The 21,732-nt window shown below is 38.3% G+C and overlaps 1 protein-coding gene and 1 pseudogene across 1 annotated transcript; both read right to left on the reverse strand.

Moving 5' to 3' along the window:
- Nucleotides 1-795: 795 nt before the first annotated feature.
- LOC117612804 lies at nucleotides 796-1,467 on the reverse strand. Its single transcript, XM_034341449.1, has one exon. It carries the CDS (start codon nucleotides 1,465-1,467, stop codon nucleotides 796-798), a length of 672 nt encoding a protein of 223 aa, XP_034197340.1.
- A 1,191-nt stretch (nucleotides 1,468-2,658) lies between these two features.
- Nucleotides 2,659-21,732, reverse strand: part of LOC117612805 — a 22,790-nt pseudogene continuing 3,716 nt past the window's right edge.

Consider the following 21,732-nt stretch of genomic DNA (forward strand, 5'->3'; position numbering starts at 1 on the left):
AAACAAAACAGTTTAGTCAATTTAGGTTAGACGGGAACCAAGGTTACAGTGTCTAACACAATAACCGTTAAGGGGTCAACTTTCTTTGCAAGAATCAAGATTATAAAAAAAGTCGATGCATTTTCAGTTTTCAACTATTCATGCAATCAATGATCACAAAGGCAATAACTGCAAGGTGCTTTCACTCTGTGAACCACTAGTATGATTTTCTTAGCTGTCATCTGTTACTGTAAAAGTATTAAAGAAAAGCTCTATTTCTTCTAACAATCTCTTATCCCGTCTAATCCTCCAGGATTCCCGTCTAACCTAAATTGACTAAACTGTTTTGTTTGAAGTTACTATCATTTTCAACTGTTTATGCCTTAGAAAGAGCTGACTTTTTCAATAATCTTGTGAAGAAAGTTTGTGCCTTTAACGTTTATCGTGTTTAACGTCTAACCTAGATTGACTAAACTGTTTTGTTTGAAGTTACTTTCAACTGTTTATAGGACACTGTCAAAGGCTTGTAATCAAATTGAAATGATGGAGTCAGTTAGTTAGTCCCTCAAAAATTCAAATCCAACAGACAGCTTATACTTTGAGCTTGGAAGTTAAGAGACAAAATATTCTTTCATTGCTATAATTTGGAAATATACAGATACAGTGGAAATGCCTACAAGACAGTAGACTTACTCATTAGCACTTTGTACATGCTGCAATCTCTTCCTATATGTAAAAATCTTAATTAGTTGAAGCTATCTATCTATCTATCTATCCACATACTCTTAGCTTAACAGTCTCCAATATCTCCACATGCTAGCAATTGGCGCCAGAAATTAACATCTCAAAGTCTCTCATCGTTTTGAAGTTATCATCAATGACAACATTTCTCTCCATCTCTTCGAGGGCAAGCCGAGCCGCTTCTCTATCTCGTTGTCGTTGCTCCTTGATGTACTCATTGGCTTTCATCATCTCAGCAGCCCTAAACTTCTTGATCTCATCTTCGGTGTTTTCAAGACCATCAGAGCCACTGTAAAGAACCTCTTGTTTGGCTTTGAAGATGGTACCTGCAAACCGTGCCTTCAGCATTGCAACCCGAGCAGCCCTTCGTGGCGACAGATTAATCTCATCGGATGTTGTGGCGTTGACAGGAGAGGCATGATGGAGTACTGTCACTGGCGACTTGCAGCTACTGAAATTACTAGAAGAAACCTCAGAAACTCCATGATCAAAAACTGCCTTCAAGGGAGCCAACCCGCCATTATCTACTTCATCAATATCTTCAGCCTTAGGCAGCTGCCTCAGCCTCTTCACCCTCCTCTTCGTTTGCTGATTCAAAACCCCAGCTGGATGGGGATGGGAATCGGAATCGTAATCATAATCGGAGGAACGTGGACGCTTGAAAGAACGGGGATTGGCTTTTGCAGAGACATTGTGGCTGCGATTGTTCAAAGAATTCAGATTAAGCTTCAAATCTTCAAGCCTCATTGTCACCAACCCAATTAAATCAACACTTCAACTATAAACGAAGAAAGAAAGATTGAATTGAACAAGAAAGTTGCGTGATCTTCAAGCCTCAGAATGGGAATGTGAGTGAGAGAGAGAGCGATTAAGGTTATATGGATTTGGGGATTTAGGGTTTACAACCAACGGCTATATTTTTTCTCAATTCATTCTCTTCACTTATCTTGCAAACCCACTTGCTTAGCTTTCACGTCGGTCGGTGGTTGTGGCCAAGAGCGAAGCGTGTGATTGTGAAGGGTGTTTTTTGTGTGATAGGAGAATCGGAATGGAAATGTAGAGCGATTAGGGTTATATGGATTTAGGGCTGCTGAGATGATGAAAGCCAATGAGTACATCAAGGAGCAACGGCAACGAGATAGAGAAGCGGCTCGGCTTGCCCTCGAAGAGATGGAGAGAAATGTTGTCATTGATGATAACTTCAAAACGATGAGAGACTTTGAGATGTTAATTTCTGGCGCCAACTGCTAGCATGTGGAGATATTGGAGACTGTTAAGCTAAGAGTATATGGATAGATAGATAGATAGATAGCTTCAAGTAATTAAGATTTTTACATATAGGAAGAGGCTGCAGCATGTACAAAGTGCTAATGAGTGAGTCTACTGTCTTGTAGGCATTTCCACTGTATCTGTATATTTCCAAATTATAGCAATGAAAGAATATTTTGTCTCTTAACTTCCAAGCTCAAAGTATAAGCTGTCTGTTGGATTTGAATTTTTGAGGGACTAACTAACTGACTCCATCATTTCAATTTGATTACAAGCCTTTGACAGTGTCCTATAAACAGTTGAAAGTAACTTCAAACAAAACAGTTTAGTCAATCTAGGTTAGACGTTAAACACGATAAACGTTAAAGGCACAAACTTTCTTCACAAGATTATTGAAAAAGTCAGCTCTTTCCAATGCATTTTCAGTTTTCAGATATTCATGCAGTGTCTAACAAGATTATTGAAAAAGTCAGCTCTTTCTAAGGCATAAACAGTTGAAAATGATAGTAACTTCAAACAAAACAGTTTAGTCAATTTAGGTTAGACGGGAACCAAGGTTACAGTGTCTAACACAATAACCGTTAAGGGGTCAACTTTCTTGACAAGAATCAAGATTATAAAAAAAGTCGATGCATTTTCAGTTTTCAACTATTCATGCAATCAATGATCACAAAGGCAATAACTGCAAGGTGCTTTCACTCTGTGAACCACTAGTATGATTTTCTTAGCTGTCATCTGTTACTGTAAAAGTATTAAAGAAAAGCTCTATTTCTTCTAACAATCTCTTATCCCGAAAATCTAATCCTCCAGGATCCCTGTCTAGTATATAGAGATTACTCAGATGACATCATGAATGAAATACTCACAAACTTCTCCCGACTTGTACAAGATAGTGACCACTGCTCTTCTGCACTTTCATCTTGACTGTTGGCTGTGTACTTTTGCTTTATGCACACCTGCAATGTATAAAATAGCTGCATTATCTCTCTGTTAATTGCACTTCCTTGCTATTCGACTTCTAAATCCTCAAGCATGACCGGAATGACAAAGGGTGGAAATTTATGGTAACCTTCAGCTAGTTTTCATTCTAAAACTAACTGGAAAAAAGTAAATCATTGTTACTTTTCGAGTTTAACCAAAAAAGAAAAGCAAGGAAAACTTCAATTTAATCACTTAACGTGCTCACTAGACAAGAACAAAAACCAAGGGAACACAAAATGCAAGACATAGAAATGGTCACATGGAGCAACTGATTTATAATTGCAATTTGTTAGGTCTTCAAGAATTCAATAGAGCTCAAAATAAAAGTAGAATTTGGGTGCTCAAATAATTTGGTGCAAGAATCATTAAATGCAGATCTCATCCACTCAGGAACCTTATGCAGTTTTAACAGTGTGACGGTTACATGATTTGTAGGCTCGTGAAGATTATTGAAAGATTTTGATGCTAAGCATAGGGCTGCTGGAGACACTTACAAGGTTTTCCACAATCATCCAACTCCAATAATTCTTTGAACTCACATTTTTCCCTTGCATTGGAAATTCCCACCCCAAGATCATTGATAGGCAGAGGCCACAATTCATAGCCACTATGAGGCACTGTAGAGAATTAGGCCTTCTAGGTCAGCCACTACAGACATTAGGTACTCCATGGTGCATATCAATTCCTCCCATGTCCTATTCCTCTAGATATTCTGGTAAACAACACCGACAGGTATGATGAAGCAACCAAAGAAGGAGATCCAAAATGCATTAGTCTGCATAGTTCATGGCAGTAGATTCAAATAAAGGAAATTATCCTATGTGGCAGTAGATTCAAAAGAAAAATGCAATTGTATATGGTTGGTTGAATTTAATAGGATGAACTAACCTTCTTAACGAGCAGTAATTTATAAGAAGCACCAATATTAAGACTTCTCCACACCTCATAAAACCTGAAAATAATGGTTTTAAAGCTACTATGAGCACTTGATTTGCAGAATGGTTAAAAATTAATGAAAAAAAATGTCAATTACTAAAAGACATTCATGATACCACCCGTCTGCCGCTTGTAGTGATAATTATTAACTTCAAAAGAAGACAACCTTTCTGATTAAATTCCTGTGGCAGCAAGCAAAGCTGGAATCAGCAAAATTAATTACTCACCGTCATAGTCGGTGCAAGCCAAGAGTCATCATGAGAAAGAGTTCCGTAGTGCACTGAGCATAAAGTTTAAAAATTAAAACTAAGACGGCTGTGATATCTATGGGGACTGTGTATATGTTGATGTACAATAAAGATTGTGGAACGCATTCCCAATACCACGCAAGCATCACTGGTATGAAACAGTTGGAAATATGTCAATAATTGTTCCCACGAGATTCAGTTCAGAAATTATGTCATGCTGTTGGCCTTCTTTTCCCCCAAATTCCTATCAATAAGAACAAAGAAGTATTGCTTCTGCCATTAACTCTGCAATTGAATTAACAGTTTCCATATGACACTCTACTTTCCATGGACGATGATGTCAGAGCCGTTTGCTATATTCCTTCCACAAAATTTCTGCAGATGATAAGACAATGGCCTGTTGATTTTCTCTTGTTGAAACAACCATTTCAATGCTATTGGATGAATTGTTGCAGGAGGAAAATCCCATTCATTTTCAGTTAAAATCTCAAACAGGACTCAGCTTCTGGAATGTAGGGAATTGGGTGGCTAACCTTGGCGATATCCCTATAAAGACCATAATGATACACCAGCCTCATCACTGTACATATCAGTGATAAAATTATTATCAGGGATATATATGTTTTAAGATCAATAAGATGTAAGTTTTAAAGATATTGTTGAAAAGCTTTTCGTTATTAGAAGTCGGTGGGTGCATAGATCATATATGCATATTAATCTATAGAGACTTCACTGTATACTCTAAATCCTAGCCATAAAATTTGCAGATAAACAAGGTCATGCTGATTCACAAATTTCCCTCCTCTCCTTTTCCCTTTTTAATCATTCCATGATGACGAGAAAATTTGATATGCAAGGGCAAAAAATGTAACCAAAATACAAGGATAAGAGAATTTCAGGTATACCAAAATTTGAGTTTCAAATTCTTGTCAGGGCTTAAAATACACTAAAATCTGATTGGTGTTCACTGGGAACTTGCATAAGGTAGAGAAATCTAAATCTAAAGAAACAGGACAAACTATTCGAGGATCTCAACGGAACACTAACTCATCCTCCTTTGTATTGTAAGGAAATTTCAGGTTTTAATTAACAATCCTTCAATTATACTGTAGTTGTACCACAATTAATTAACGAGCCATAATCAAGTGCGATTATACTGAAATCATACATTGTTTGATTACTGAAATCATACATTGTTTGATTACTGAAATCATACATTGTTTGATTACTGAAAAATACAAAATTAATTTCACAGTTTTCCTTCATTTTCTCAAAAGTATTTATCTAAAAGCATTACCAAAAGTATTTATCTAAAATCTCAAATACAAATTCAAATAGGAAATAAAGCATTACCGAAAGTATTTATCAAAGTGTCAAAATTGGTTTATAATTTCACCCAAAAAAAAAAAAAAAACACGAACACAGGTTCAACTTGAGAAACAGTAGAATCAAGTTCGATTTCACCAAATTCGTCCAACCTTAACCAATCATGCACTGTTCGATTACCTAAAAACATAAAAAATCATAACACTTTCCTACATTTTCTCAAGAAGCAAACAGAAAAAACAAATCATTACCGCAAATTTTAATCTAAATCTCAAAATCGATTCTGAAATTCACAAATAAACTAGTAGAGAATTGATAAATGCGGAGGATGGAAATACCATATAATCTGACGGCGATTCAAGGCCAACGGATCGGACGAGAGGCGATCGGAAACCCTAACGACGAAGTCAGCTCAGAGCGAAGCATCAGCGGAAGCGCAGAGAGCGGAAATGAGATCAACAACTTGTCGTGCGATGAGGTCGTCGTGGAAGGAAGAGAGACCTTGAACGAGAGGCGAGACGAAGAAGAGGGTCGGAGATGGCAGAGAGAGTGTAGGACCCGTGGACGGTGGGAGATTGAGGGTTGAAAAGAAGCAGAGCAGGCAGACGGAGCCGCTTGCTGAATTTGAAGCGTAGTCATCTTCTGATGCTTGGTAGCGTTGGAGATGCTGTGACTGCGAGTCCTCCAACTACATTTTGCGAGTGTGTGATGCGAAAGTGTCTGAATTTTGGCGCCAGAGAAGTTCGGGTTTTATTTATCACACTACAGGGCCTAAGTACTGTTCAACCCGGCCGAACAAACTAATCCCATTCCCATCGGTTTAATTTCTGAGTTGAAAAATTGTGTAAGTAGTTGCACCAAACAAATTAGAATTTGTTTTGTGCAATGGTATATATTTTGGTAATCAAATTGGTTTTTATTCCAATTTTTTTACAATAGTAAACGGTTATAATGAGTATCCGTTTTATTTTTGTTTTGATTTTTGACAATCATTATGATTTTGATGGGAATTAATTTTATTTTCATTTCGATTTCCAACAATTAGTAACCAATTTTGAAAGGACCCGTCCCGAATTTTTCAAATCCGAGACGAATCCTGAAGAATTCCCGACATCACCCCGATGTCGGACCCACTTACTAAAGACCGAGACTTTCTGCCGAAATTTCGGCAGAGTCTCCTCTGTAAATTGGACATTTCCCAAAATTCCAACCTGCATAAAAATACATTTGTCACACCCCGGACCGGCTCTGCCGTAGCAGGATATTGTCCGCTTTGGGCTTGGCTACATTCTCACCAGCCCGCACGGTTTTGTTTCTGGGAGCTCACGAAGCAACTTCCCATGGTGGTCACCCATCCTGGGATTGCTCCAGCCTCCAACTCGCTTAACTTCGGAGTTCCTACGAACCCGAAGCCAGTGAGCTCCCAAAAGGCCTCCTACTATATTAATGCGAGGTGTGCCATATAAGGCACATCACCCCCTCTCCGTTTGGTCGATGTGGGATCTCACAATCCACCCCCCTTAAGGGATCCGACGTCCTCGTCGGCACACTCGCACCACATGGCAGAGTGGCTCTGATACCAAATTGTCACACCCCGGACCGGCTCCGCCGTAGCAGGATATTGTCCGCTTTGGGCCTGGCTACATTCTCACCCGCCCGCACGGTTTTGTTTCTGGGAGCTCACGAAGCAACTTCCCAGGGTGGTCACCCATCCTGGGATTGCTCCAGCCTCCAACTCACTTAACTTCGGAGTTCCTACGAACCCGAAGCCAGTGAGCTCCCAAAAGGCCTCACGCTATGAGGATGCGAGGGGTGCCATATAAGGCACATCACCCCCTCTCCGTTTGGTCGATGTGGGATCTCACAATCCACCCCCTTAAGGGATCCGACGTCCTCGTCGGCACACTCGCACCACACGGCAGAGTGGCTCTGATACCAAACTGTCACACTCCGGACCGGCTCCGCCGTAGCAGGATATTGTCCGCTTTGGGCCTGGCTACATTCTCACCAGCCCGCACGGTTTTGTTTCTGGGAGCTCACAAAGCAACTTCCCAGGGTGGTCACCCATCCTGGGATTGCTCCAGCCTCCAACTCGCTTAACTTCGGAGTTCCTACGAACCCGAAGCCAGTGAGCTCCCAAAAGGCCTCCTACTATATTGATGCGAGGTGTGCCATATAAGGCACATCACCCCCTCTCCGTTTGGTCGATGTGGGATATTTAATATCCTCAACTGGCAGCATGCACAACATAATTTCATGCAATTCACATAAACAGCCTTCGACCTTCCAATAATTCTCAACTACCAAGCATGCTAGCAAATCAATTCATGTCTTAAACAAGGCAAACGGTAAATTCAAATATAAATTATGACTACTAAATTTCAACATACATCATCTAACTTTTTCAATTTCAACATACGAGGTTTTAACCTCCTAACACAATCACATCTATGTCTGCGGCTGCACCTAATAACCTTAGGCTGCCTACGTACCCTCACTGAGGGATCAAGCCACACGTAGTTCTTCCATAAAACCAAATTCCACACATAGGTAATACCTTTATTCATTTCTCTGTATTTCACATTATCTCCCCATACGCCGGTACTACCAACGCCACGTATAAGATCTGTCAACACGCTGGATAACTTACGCCACGTGCGACCTCAACATATTATCACATAATCTCCCCATACGCCGGTACAACCAATGCCACGTATGGGGCCTGTCAACACGCCGGATAACCTACGCCACATGCTACCATACCATACTATCACAATATCTCCCCATACGCCGGCATAACCAACGCCACGTATGGGGCCTGTCTCAACGCTGGATAACCTACGCCACGCGAGACCTGAACATCATATCACAATATCTCCCCATACGCTGGTACAACCAACGCCACGTATGAAGTCTGTCGACACGTCGGATAACCTACGCCACGTGCGACCTCAACATAATATCACAATATCTCCCCATACGCCAGTACAACCAACGCCACGTATGGGGCCTGTCCGCACACCGGATAACCTACGCCACGTGGGACCTCACATTTACATGGTGGTACTTGTAGTGTAATCAAAATCTGGGGAGGCACCTAAGGTAGTGCGAATAGCACTTCAAACTGACATTGTAGACTCTTTTTATACCTTTACAAACCTATATAAATATATATATTAATTCTAATATTGTGTAAACGTCAATAATAGTCTAGCACCCGATAATCCCCCTGGGAAGGTGAGGCTACTCTGAGAGACTCACGGTCAACCAAGGATCAAACTACCCTAACCCTGGTCAAACGGGCCCACGGGGCCCACGACCTCAAAAATCCGATCCGAAAGTTCCTATGGTTCTACGAGGTATAGGACACTCGTCTTGCAAGTTTGGTCCAGATGGGACGGTCAGATCGCTCACGATCGCACGATCTGACGGTTAATATAAAATATAAACTTTAAATTATTAAATCAGAACATCTGGGGCTCCGGTTCACGATCCGTGAATTCTTACACGATCCTAGAAATACCTAGATTAACATATATTAAATTTGAGACCATCCAACGGTCCTAACCTATCGAACCCAGATAACGCGCAATAGGCTATATCCGTTCGATAGTCAAACGACGTTCGAATTGAGATTCGCGAAATCCTACGCACTCGTGACAACCTAAGGATCTCATCGAGATACAGTGCAACTTCACTACCCTCGCCCACGTGCCGCCACAAGCTCCGGCAGTGCTGGGTACCCAAAGCGATTACGCATTACCGGAAAATCTCAAAACCACGGCGCTAAACTCCTACCCTAGGTAAAACACCCTATTTGGAGCCACTTTTGTTCTTGGACCTACCCCAAAAACTAACCGGAGGTGGCCAGAATCGCGATCCCAAAATCGACCGAATTTCAATTCATAAATCAAATTACCTATGCTAAAATCGATCCAATCCTACCCAACAGGCAGCTAAATTATGAAGAATGGATGAATTTCCATACCTTGCTCGCCAAAAATGGCGGCCGGAGGAGGGAGATCTGAGCAAGCGAAGTTCGAGCGAAAATCAGGCAAAAATCGCCTTTTTTCTGCGGTTGGAGCGGCGGCCGATGTCGGGGAAGGGCCGGGTCTTGACGTCGAGGCCGAACCGGTCCTTTTGGCACCAGTCCGGTCCGCAGCCACGGCCGGTGGCCGGAGATTCGAGGAGATTCGAGGAGAGAGAGAGAGAGAGAGAGAGAGAGAGAGAGAGAGAGAGAGAGAGAGAGAGAGAAAACCAGATTTTTATAAAAAATCCCATTTCAAAATATTTACGGTTGTGCCACTGGGTTTCTTTTGACCATATCTCTCTCGTTACAACTCCGATTCAAGCCCACCACGTGTCTACGAACTCATCTCAGTACGACCCATCCAAAAATACCAGTAACTGCCCCAAACTCTCTCCGGATAAGAAAATGACCAAAATACCCATACCTCAAGGGTAAATTTGTAATTTCACTTAAATAATTTAAATAAGGGGTTATATTTGGAGTCGGGGTGTTACAAATTTAATTGGAATGTCTATTCTTGATTAGTAAACATGCTATGGAAGTCTAAAAGAGAGTGTAATCTAACACCAAACTAGAAAGGAAAAGCTTGAGTTAACTAGACAATAAGTTGAAAGCTCTTTATCTGCTTTAGGGTTTGCATTGGTCTTGGGCTGCTGTTAGTGGGCTTTTTTTCTATTTGTTTTGTTTGTAAAAGTCGTTTTATGGTGAGATTGTCATGTATGGACCAGAGATGTTGATATTCATATTAACCACATAATTCATCTGAATAGTAACTTCATTTAAGTTCAATGAAATGATCTTATGGCTAATATGAAGGTTCACATGTTGGGTCCGAAAATGGCACCTTCACTATAGAATTTCGCTTGCTTGTAATGTTGTTAGGCCTTGTTTAAATGTCTTTATCTTTGGGCCGGGTGTAATGTTATGTTTCTAGTAATGAAACTTTCTCGACCAAAAGAAAAACAAGAAACACCCAATTTACCTCCCTTAGCCTAGTAGATGGCTGCTATTTTCAAAATTCCAATCCATTTTTGTGTAAAAAAAAAAAAAAATGTATAAATTACACAAACTCATCACCACAAGACCAACTTCACACATATACAAGACATGCTGCTAGTAATCCTTCTTATATATTATTATATAAGGCTTGGTTATTTGAGCATCTCCAACCGATGAGTCAAAAGTGCCACATAGACATTTAACGATTAGAAATAACATCTCACATCACTCCAACCGATGTGTCAAAGCTGATGTGGAATGAAGGCTGGAGGTTGAGATGCAATTTTTGATATCCCAAAAGCAAGATGTCAAATAAATATTTTATTATTTTTTATTTGATTTGATTTTTAATTTAAAATAAATCAACACTAAAGTGTAATAAAATAATAATTTAATTTGACATAAGGTCCCGTTTGGTGGTATCAAACTTGACTGGTTAGGATTGAACTTGGAATGCTTAACTGAGCTGACTTGAATTGGGTTGGAATTTAGTAAGTTGTTTGGTACATCCAAGTTAGCCCAGACTGCGCTGGACTTAAGTCCATTGATTGGTACAAATATAGGCTGGACTGTTATGGACTTAAATAAAAATTTATTTTAAATTTAATTCTAATATTTATCAAATTATCTAATATCATAATTTATTAATTTATTTATAAAAAAAAGTACACAAAAAACTTTGTAGTTTGTTTTTTTGCCAGTTGCCGCGTGGTCTCAAAAAAGACTTCAAATTAAAACGTGTACTTATTTATTAATTACATAGGATGTCCGAATCTACGCTTATTTTCAACTCTCCGAAGCATTTCATCGCTTACTACGCCCTTCCTCGTCTCTGGGTGCCTAGGTATCCACCGTAAGCCTTTCCTTGTTTGAACCTCGCCCTTAACTTTATTTAAGGCTATGCCATCCCCTAAGGTGCTGCTAAATGGAAGGATCTTATCTGCATATGCTTTTCTTTTTATATTGTCCCATTAATTTGTGATTCAGCATTATTTATGTATCATGCCATTCTATAGCAAAGCATAATAAAAGTCAAACGTGCCAAGACGGCAACCTCAATCCTCTTGATTCATACTAGAAAAAGAGGTACAACGAGTTTGTACAACATCGAGAAAGACAAGGTCCTATGTTTGCAATTAAAAATTCCAAATAAGCAATGTTGCGGTTCCAAACAAGGATTTAAATATCGGGGGTTTAGGAAATATCGGTGGTTCAAAAATACAGAAATATTGATAAAATGTTGATATTGATAAAAATTGAATAAAAATGATGGAAAGTGGTAGAAAAACATAGAAATTTTTATGAAACTTTAGAAGATGTTCAATTAATCAATTATCTATTGTTTTGACACAATTTTTTTTTTTTAAAATGCATAGTATGATGAGTTTGAGTGATTATAGTGCGAGCTAACAAACACTGTAACTTAAAAAATGAATAATATGCAAATAATAAAAGGGATTTATATATTATTATGTAGGTTAAGAATAACAAATGTAAAGATACATAACAATAATAAATAACTTTATAAAAATAAATAACTAAGAGGAATTTATGTAAATACATAACAAAATTATATATGTATAGTAAAAATATTAGCAATATGTGTAAGTTTATTAAATTATACATTTTATATATGATAATTTCTTTGATCTAGCAAGTCCATTGGCTTTTCTCTTTAAATAAATATAAGAGCGGCTCCAGCGGGAGAGCCCAGCCCGAGGCGAGGGGAGAAAAAAAAAAAAAAAAAAAAAGGCGTTCCACCGCGCAGCCCAGGCCCTGGGTTGGTGTGGGACCCACCAACTCGGGCCAGCCCGAAGGCGAGACGAGCCCGAGGTCCAACATGCGGTTGTTGACGTCAGCCCTCGCGTCACGCTGACGTCAGGTAGCGCGTTTCAAATTTTTTTACCATTGGCGCGTGCAATGCACGCGTCAACGGTAAAAAAATTTGAACCAGCGCGCGCTGACATCAGCTCCAACGGGAATTTGCCAGGTATCGCCTCCCCAGCCTTCCGATCAGCTTCTCCGAATCCATCCTACGGCTGAGGCTTTTTTGGGCAATAAAAATATGAAAAAAAATCGTAAATTTTTTTTAAAAATTCTAAAAAATTCTGATTTTTTTTTTCTATAAATACCTATCAATACCCTTCACTTTCAACACCAATACTCTTACATTTCATTATACTTCTACTATTATTCACTCTTTTTACTCAACATTTTGCTCTTTTTCATCTACCATTTTGATTTCATATTTTTATGGCTTCTTCTATCGAAACCGGAGGGGCTTGGAGCACCATGGAAGATGTTTCCTTGTGTGAGGCTTGGCTCCAAATTTGTCATTGTCCCGTGTCCGGCAATGAAATGAAAATTTTTCATATGTGGAAAAAAATTCATGCCGAATTTTGTGAAAAAATTTCGGGGTCTACTCGTACGGAGATGGCATTATCCAGTAGGTGAAAAATTCTCAATAAAGAGTTGGGAAAATGGAGAAATGCCCTAGCAAAAGCGATGGACAACTATAGAAGTGGGGAAAATCGTACTAACGAGGTAAGTATTTTATAATTTTTGTTTTATTAAGTTTAATCTCCTAATATATATATTTTGTTAATATTGCTTGCATTTTCAATATTTTGTTAATATTGCTTGCATTTTCAATATGTTGTTAATATTTCTTGCATTTTCAATATTTTGTTAATATTGCTTGTATTTTTAATATGTTGTTAATATTTCTTGCATATCCAATATTTTTTAAATATTTATTGCATTTCCATTTTTTTTGTTCAATAGATGATTCAAGCACAAATGTGGTTCGGTGCAACCGGGGGTGGCAAAAAAAGTTTCACCCATCATGAATGTTGGGAGGTGGTGAAATATTGCAAACGCTTCATAATTATTCCGACGGGTCCGGAGGTTGTGTTAAACGAGACGCCACTCTGTGATTCAATGACATCGGATTCACCTCTCGATTCTCCTATGAGTCAAGACTCACCCATCGAAAAGGAGCCGAGGCCCATTGGCCGAAAGGCCGCGAAGGCAAAGAAGAAGGGTAATTCAAGCAATCAAAATTCACAATTTTTGGAGGAAATTGCAAGGCAAAACGGCATAAGAATAGAAATGGAGCAAAAACGCCAAGATAACGAGTTGGCCCTTCAAGCTGAGTATGCACGAGAAAGGGAGTATTTGCGCAAAAAAGAAATGGACAAGACAGATCGGGAAACCATGGCGATGGATACAAGTCATATGTCCCCTTAAACAAAACAATTTTGGAAGCTAGAACGAAGGGATGTTATGAGAAGAAGACTTTTCCGGGATGATGGGCCTAGCAACACGGATTGGTTAAATGATGGAAACCATTAAATTAGTTAGCATACCTTTTATGTATTTGTATTTTAGTTGTTTTCTATTAAAGTTGTTGTAATTCATGTATTTTATTTTAGTAGTAATTCGTAATGACTTGTATTACATTTCATTATTTAATAAACAAAGCATTCAATAAATTACCTTTTTATTCAACATATTCCATACTTCAAACAAAACATAATAAAAATAAAAAAAAAGTACAAACAAGGCACAATAATAATAACCAACCACAACCAAACCATAATAAATAAAAATACAACACAACCTAACCATAACTAAATAAAACATAACCAAAGCATCTATGCTCCATCATTAATCTTCATTGCCTTTCACCGCCCATAGATGCTCCATCAAGTGAACTTGACGCATTTCATGAATATACGAAGATTGCATCTCTGTATATCGATCTATCATTCGGGTCATCAAATGACCATCCCTCACCAACGGTTCCGGCTCAAACTGTTCTCCATTTGGCCCCATGGGCCTTTCATAAATCCATGTCAAAGCCGTGTTCATTGGATCCGGTTCGTAGACCTCTAAAGCATCATAATCGTACTCATCCTCCACAATCATATTATGGAGGATGATGCAAGTCATCATAATGCTTCTGAGGATCTCCTCATCAAACATACGGGCCGCACCTCAATAATCAACCACCGAGCTTGAAGGATGCCAAAACACCTTTCGACATCTTTCATGTATCCCTCTTGATAGGTAGCAAATAATTTTTGCTTCTGGGATCGGGGATTCGGAATGGATTTGACAAAAGTCGTCCACCTCGGGTAGATGCCATCAGCTAGATAGTATCCCATCTGGTATTCTGTATTGTTGACTTCATAGGTGACATTGGGGCCCTGGCCTCTCAATACATCGTTGAAGACGGGGGATTAACCCAGCACGTTGAGGTCATTTTGTGATCCTGCAACTCCGAAGAAGGCATGCCAAACCCATGTGTCGAAACCAGCAACCGCTTCAAGGATGATACTTTTTTGGCCTTTTCTATTTCCATAATCACCTTGCCAGGCAGTTGGGCAATTCTTCCATTGCCAGTGCATGCAGTCGATGCTACCAATCATTCCTGGAAATCCTCGAGCTTAGGCTTTTTGTAGAAGCCGTTGGAGGTCCCTGGGAGTAGGTCTACGCAGGTAGTCCCTAGTGTACAGAGTTTCAACAGCTTGACAAAATCTTACCAAAGCCTCCAACGTAGTGGACTTCCCCATCCGGGCAATCTCATCCACCTGATCAGCAGATGCTCCATACGCCAACATTCGTATAACAGCTGTAAGCTTTTGTTCCGGAAGAAGCCCCAAAACCCCAGTAGCATCACACTTTTGAACAAAGTATGCATCATAATTGCAAATATCATGCATGACTTTATTGAACAAATGAGGTTGCATTCTAAATCACCTTCGAAAATCAACATCAGAGTACAAAGAAGTTGGGATAAAATAATCTTCCAAAAGATTCTTACCCCGAGAATGCCTATGTCTTTCCACATTCCGGCGGCGGCCAACTTGTGAACCACGGCGGCGACCTTGGTTCTCTTCTTCTTGCAAAGCCACTGCTATGAGAACTTGCTCATCGACTTGTCTCTGCAACTCATTGACTTCATCTGCTCTACGGTTTCTCTCTCTTGCCTCTCCAAGCATCTCCTAAATTCTTCCATTTAGAATGAATGAAGTATGAATTCTAAACTCTGAGAAATGAAAATATAGAAAGATGTGGTGTGAGAGGTATGAGCTGAGACTCTGGTTTTATAGAAAATTTTGGCAAGATAGACATGCCACATGGCTTGATTTTATTGGATGAAAATCTTATCTGAAATTTGAAATTCATCCGAAATTTGAACCCTAATTTGTATGAAATTTGAATTTTGAAATTCATCCGAAATTTAAACCCAAATGTATCTGAAATTTGAACCCAAATTTATCTTAAATTTGAACCCAAATTCATTCAAAATTTGAACCCAAAAATTTATCTGAAATTTGAACTTTGAAATTCATCCGAAATTTGAATCCAAAAATCTTATCCGGAAATTTTATCTGATTATGAATAGTCTTGACACGTAGGAACCCTGAAATCTTATCTGAAAATATTACCCAAATTAATTATTTTCATTAAAAAATAGGAGGAAAAAACAAAAAAATGAATAGTAATTGCCCTTAGCCATGGCAACGGGTGGAAACACAAATTACTATTTGCAAGGGCAACCACTATTCACGTGAATAGTGGCTGCCCTAGCTCCACCCTTGCCATGGCTAAGGGCAAATGGGCGGAGTTGCTCTAATATAGATACCAAATGGACAAGGACATTGCGGTAGACCAGGTGGAGGAGAGATGAGGATTAAGGTCTTTAAGCTTGGTTCGAAAAAGCTGTTGTCAAGTATATATATTTCTTATTGAAAATAATCGCTGTCAAATTTGCTCTGAGAGAAATCAGCTGTGAGAGAAAGTAGTTTGGCGTTTGGTAAAATTTTTGTTAAAAGTGTTGCTGGTATTGATTTTACTCATAATCAGAAAATGATTGCCGATTAATCATTAAACCCAACTCTTCTTCGAAACTGATTCCTGCATAATCAGAAAATGAAAGCACCTCATTAGCTGCTTTCCTTTATAGCTTTCTCTCACAGTAATTTTTAACAATAAGTGTTTTCTCACAGTTTACCAAACGGGTTGGGCTTCCCAAAATTTTTAAAAAATCACTTATCACCCCAAATAAGCAATGTCAAACGGGCACTTACTCTAATTAATGTTGTTTGTGTAATTTTTTTCGTTTATTGTAAATTATAAATCAATAAATAAAAACGTTTTAAGGAACTAAATTGATATCCAAACTTGCTCCTCATAAAACAAACTAAATAAAATTAACATTTAAGATCCACATAAAATATAAAACATCTTTTTTTTTTGTGAAAATATAAAACACAATTATAGAGAACCCACTACAACATAACAACTCCATAATGACTATAACACCACCATACCACACCGCCTAAACACACCTTCTTTTTTTTTTGGTCGGAAGATAATCTTCATTTCAAAACCTCACCCAAAATAGGGAGGGCACAGTAACAACAAACAGAACAATCTAGTAATGAAGCTAGAGAAACTAAACTAATCTGCAATATCAGGTAGACAGGAACAAAGAGACTATCCCAGATAATGATATCATCAGATAAACAAACTTAAAAATGACAAAGCAATTTGGATTAAAGGGAGCAAAAGAACCCAATAAGCAAGACAACATCAAACTCAAATGAAACACAAATCCACCACTAATCAGCCACCATAAGCCAACCACAATCATAGCAGCCCTAAGGCAAGGGAAACAGGACCATGAGATTGGAAAGAGGTGGTGCAAGCACCTGAGCCGTAGCACTGCCGTAGCTCTACACAAATTCCACTTTGTACGCGATTTCTCGCTTTGCTGGATCGTTGCAATAGCCAATAGATGGAATCAGATCGAGGTGGAGAGAGGGGGTCTGAGTAAAGGTCAGCCCGAGAATCTCCATCTCCACCAGAGCTGTAAAAACCAGTACACCTAGAAGAGGAAAGCAGGAACCGATCGGAGGGCAGCCAAGGAACAATGCCGAAAGGATTGGAATGAGGGAGATTTGGGGAAGTAAACCGAAAAGGAGGCATAAAGCCCCAAAACAGAGGCATAAAGCCCCTGAAACAAGAATTAAAGCTCAAGCACATCACCATCTCCTCACAAGGAGAGAGATTAAGACTCAGTAAAATGGAGGTACCCATATACATCGAGAGGAACCTCGAGAGAGAAGCAAACCAGGGATGGTAGGGAAGGGGGAGGGGACAACGCCTCCTTCCTCCAAAGAGATGAAACGGCGCTAGGAGTTCAGCCTAAACACACTTAAACTAAAAAGAGAAGAGCACATATGGTCTCAAGCATAGCATATCATACTACAACATCCATGATCCTTATCAGCCACTATGGCATCCACGATCATTAGTACAAAGATGCAAATCCTTGTCATTCCTTGTAAAATATACCTTCCAATAGGGGTTGCAGATGAACTGGCCCTCAAACTCTTTTCTGTTTTTTGTCCTTGCCATAAGACACAAACCCATTCTTTTTCTCAAATTTTTTAGTACAAAGGTAGCATCGGTACACTTGAGAGTTTGTATTTCTTAATTCCCCATGTTTCTTCAAGTCATCTTGATTAATCGACTGATAGTCCCAAAACGTGCAATCTCCTATCTGCGAGTAATGAAATAAAAACATTAGATTTTGACGTAAGAAAATGTCTTGGAAGAGGGCAAGTAAAAAAAAACTGTGCCAAGAAGTGATAAGAACATGGGAAAAACACAAAAAATATGGCATCAACTATGTAGTCCAAATAAACATAGCAAACCACTATATTAGGTTGATATCAAAAAATATGGAAAATCCTATGCTCTTGTTCATAATTTTTTTTCTTTCCCGATATGAAATTTTATTGAACTAATTAATGCTATACGACAATGAAATTTTAATGGTAATTTCACAAAAATATAGAAAAAGAGTATCACTTAACTATGAAGAAACTCAAATCTGCAGTCTAAAAGTTATCGTAAAAATGTAGTGTACTGAGCAACTCACAATTTGATGTCAATTGTTATTGTGTGTTTCTCTCTTATGTAAACTTCAGTTAACACCTAACTACTTTGTTCCATCCTGTACATGTGATCATTTACTTTGTTTCATCCTATAAATGTGATAATCGCAACATTCTATTAGTGTGATAATTTCAAGATCATGTTATGTAAACTTCAGTTAACACCTAACTACTTTGTTCCATCCTATACATGTGATCATTTACTTTGTTTCATCCAATAAATGTGATAATTGCAACATTTTTTTTTTTTTGGTGAAAATATAAAACACCACCATTGACTAACCCCATTATTATAGAGAACCCACTACAACATAACAACTCCATAATGACTATAACACCACCATACCACACCGCCTAAACACACTTAAACTAAAAAGAGAAGAGCATATACGATCTCAAATATAGCATATCATACTACAACATCCATGATCCTTATCAGCCACTACGGCGTCCACGATCATTAGTACAAAGATGCAAATCATTGTCCTTCCTTGTAAATTATAACTTCCAACAGGGGTTGTAGATAGACGGGCCATCAAACTCTTTTCTGTTTTTGTCCTTGCCATGGGACACAAACCTATTCTTTTTGTCGAATTCTTTAGTACATGGGAAGCATCGGTACACTTGGGAGTTTGTATGCCTTAACTCCCCATGTTTCTTCAAGTCATCTTGATTAATCGACTGATAGTCGCAAAACGTGCAATCTCCGACCTGCGAGCAATGAAAGAAAAACATTAGATTTTGACGTAAGAAAATGTCTTGGAAGAGGGCAAGTAAAAAAACATTGTGCCAAGAAGTGATAAGAACATGGGAAAAACAAAAGATATGGCATCAACTCTGTAGTCCAGATAAACATAGCAGACCACTCTATTAGGTTGATATAAAAAAAAAATATGGAAATCCTATGCTCTTGTTCATAATTTTTTTCTTTCGATATATGAAATTTTATTGAACTAATTAATCACAAAAATATAGAAAAAGGGTATCACTTAACTATGAAGAAACTCAAATCTGCTGTCTACAAGTTATTGTAAAAATGTAGTGTACTGAGCAACTCACAATTTGATGTCAATTGTTATTGTGTGTTTCTCTCTTATGTAAACTTCGGTTAACACCTAACTACTTTGTTCCATCCTGTACATGTGATCCTTTACTTTGTTTCATCCTATAAATGTGATAATCGCAACATTCTATTAGTGTGATAATTTCAAGATCATGTTATGTAAACTTCAGTTAACACCTAACTACTTTGTTCCATCCTATACATGTGATCATTTACTTTGTTTCATCCAATAAATGTGATAATTGCAACATTTTTTTTTTTTGGGTGAAAATATAAAACACCACCATTGACTAACCCCATTATTATAGAGAACCCACTACAACATAACAACTCCATAATAACTATAACACCACCATACACACCGCCTAAACACACTTAAACTAAAAAGAGAAGAGCACATGCAATCTCAAGCATAGCATATCAGACTACAACATCCATGATCCTTATCAACCACTACGACATCCACAATCATTAGTACAAAGATGCAAATCCTTGTCCTTCCTTGTAAAATATATCTTCCAACAGGGATTGCAGATGAACTGGCCCTCAAACTCTTTTCTATTTTTGTCCTTGCCATGGGACACAAACCATTCTTTTTGTCGAATTCTTTAGTACAAAGGTAGCAGAGGTACACTTGGGAGTCTGTATGCCTTAATTCCCCATGTTTCTTCAAGTCATCTTGATTGATCAACTGATTGTCGCAAAATGTTCAATCTCCCATTAGCAAGCAATGAGAGAAAAACATTAGATTTTGACGTAAGAAAATGTCTTGGAAGTGGGCAATTTAAAAAAAATTGTGCCAAGAAGTGATAAGAACATGGGAAAGACAAAAAATATGGCATCAACTATGTAGTGCAGATAAACAGCGCAGACCACTCTATTAGGTTGATATCAAAAAATATGGAAAATCCTATGCTCTTGTTCATAATTTTTTTCTTTCGAGATATGACATTTTGTTGAACTAATTAATGTTGTACAACAATGAAATTTTAATGGTAATTTCACAAAAATATAGAAAAAGGGCATCACTTAACTATGAAGAAACTCAAATCTGCAGTCTACAAGTTATCGTACAAATGTAGTGTACTGAGCAACTCACAATTTGATGTCAATTGTTATTGTGTGTTTCTCTCTTATGTAAACTTCAGTTAACACCTAACTACTTTATTCCATCATGTACATGTGATCATTTACTCTCTTTCATCCTATAAATGTGATAATTGCAACATTCTATTAGTGTGATAATTTTAAGGTCATGTTATGTAAACTTCAGTTAACACCTAACTACTTTGTTCCATCATGTACATGTGATTATTTACTTTGTTTCATCTTATAAATGTGATAATTGTAATATTCTATTAGTGTGATAATTTCAAGATCATGTAATGTGAGAAAGAGGCCTCCATCTAATTTCACCACTAAGGTGGGCCCTACCTTTGGGCAATTTTTTATGTTGCCTTCCAATTTTTAGGCTAAAAAAATCAAAAATACTTGTAAAACTTGAATTTTTTCGATTTAAAATAAAATAAAATAGAGTGACTAGGATTTGCCCTTTGCCATGGCAATGGGTAGAAACTGAACAAGCTTTTTGCATGGGCTGGCACTATTCACGTGAACAGTAATAGCCATTGCCTTACCCATGCCCTTTGCCATGGCAAATGGGTGGAAGTGTGCAAACAAGAACTTCGAAAACACGTTGTAAAGTATGGGTGTAAAACAAAATATCACATAAATTAATGAAAATAAATGAGGAAGTGAGGGTAAAAGTGTGAATTTGTAACATCTCGACCCAAAATGTAATTATTTGTTCATTTAATTAATTTAATTAAGTTATTAAATTATGAAATTCCAATTTTGCCCACAGGGGTAGGGGTATTTTGGTCTTTTTAATCCAAAAGAATTTGGGGGAAATGACTGGCAACATTACGTAGATCATACCGAGATGTGTCCGTAGACACATAATGGGCTCAAATCGGAGTTATAACGAAAAAGTTACAATCAAAATAGACTCAGTGGAAAAAACCATAATTTTTTTTTTGAAAAGGGTTTGATAAAAATCAGAAATCTCTCTCTCTCTCCACGAGCAAAACCGCACCCCCCTGATATTTTGGTTCAGCCAATTGGCTCTGTCAGTCACTGCCACCGCCACAGCCCACCACCAGCCACGGCATAGGTCCCAAAAGGACC

The sequence above is a fragment of the Prunus dulcis genome, unplaced genomic scaffold (assembly GCF_902201215.1).
Source record: "Prunus dulcis unplaced genomic scaffold, ALMONDv2, whole genome shotgun sequence".
In the NCBI taxonomy this organism is placed as follows: Eukaryota; Viridiplantae; Streptophyta; class Magnoliopsida; order Rosales; family Rosaceae; genus Prunus; species Prunus dulcis.

What these genes read in the sequence shown, in the direction of transcription:
- LOC117612804 (XM_034341449.1), bottom strand. Translation starts at nt 1,467, where the DNA reads ATGAGGCTTGAAGATTTGAAGCTTAATCTGAATTCTTTGAACAATCGC.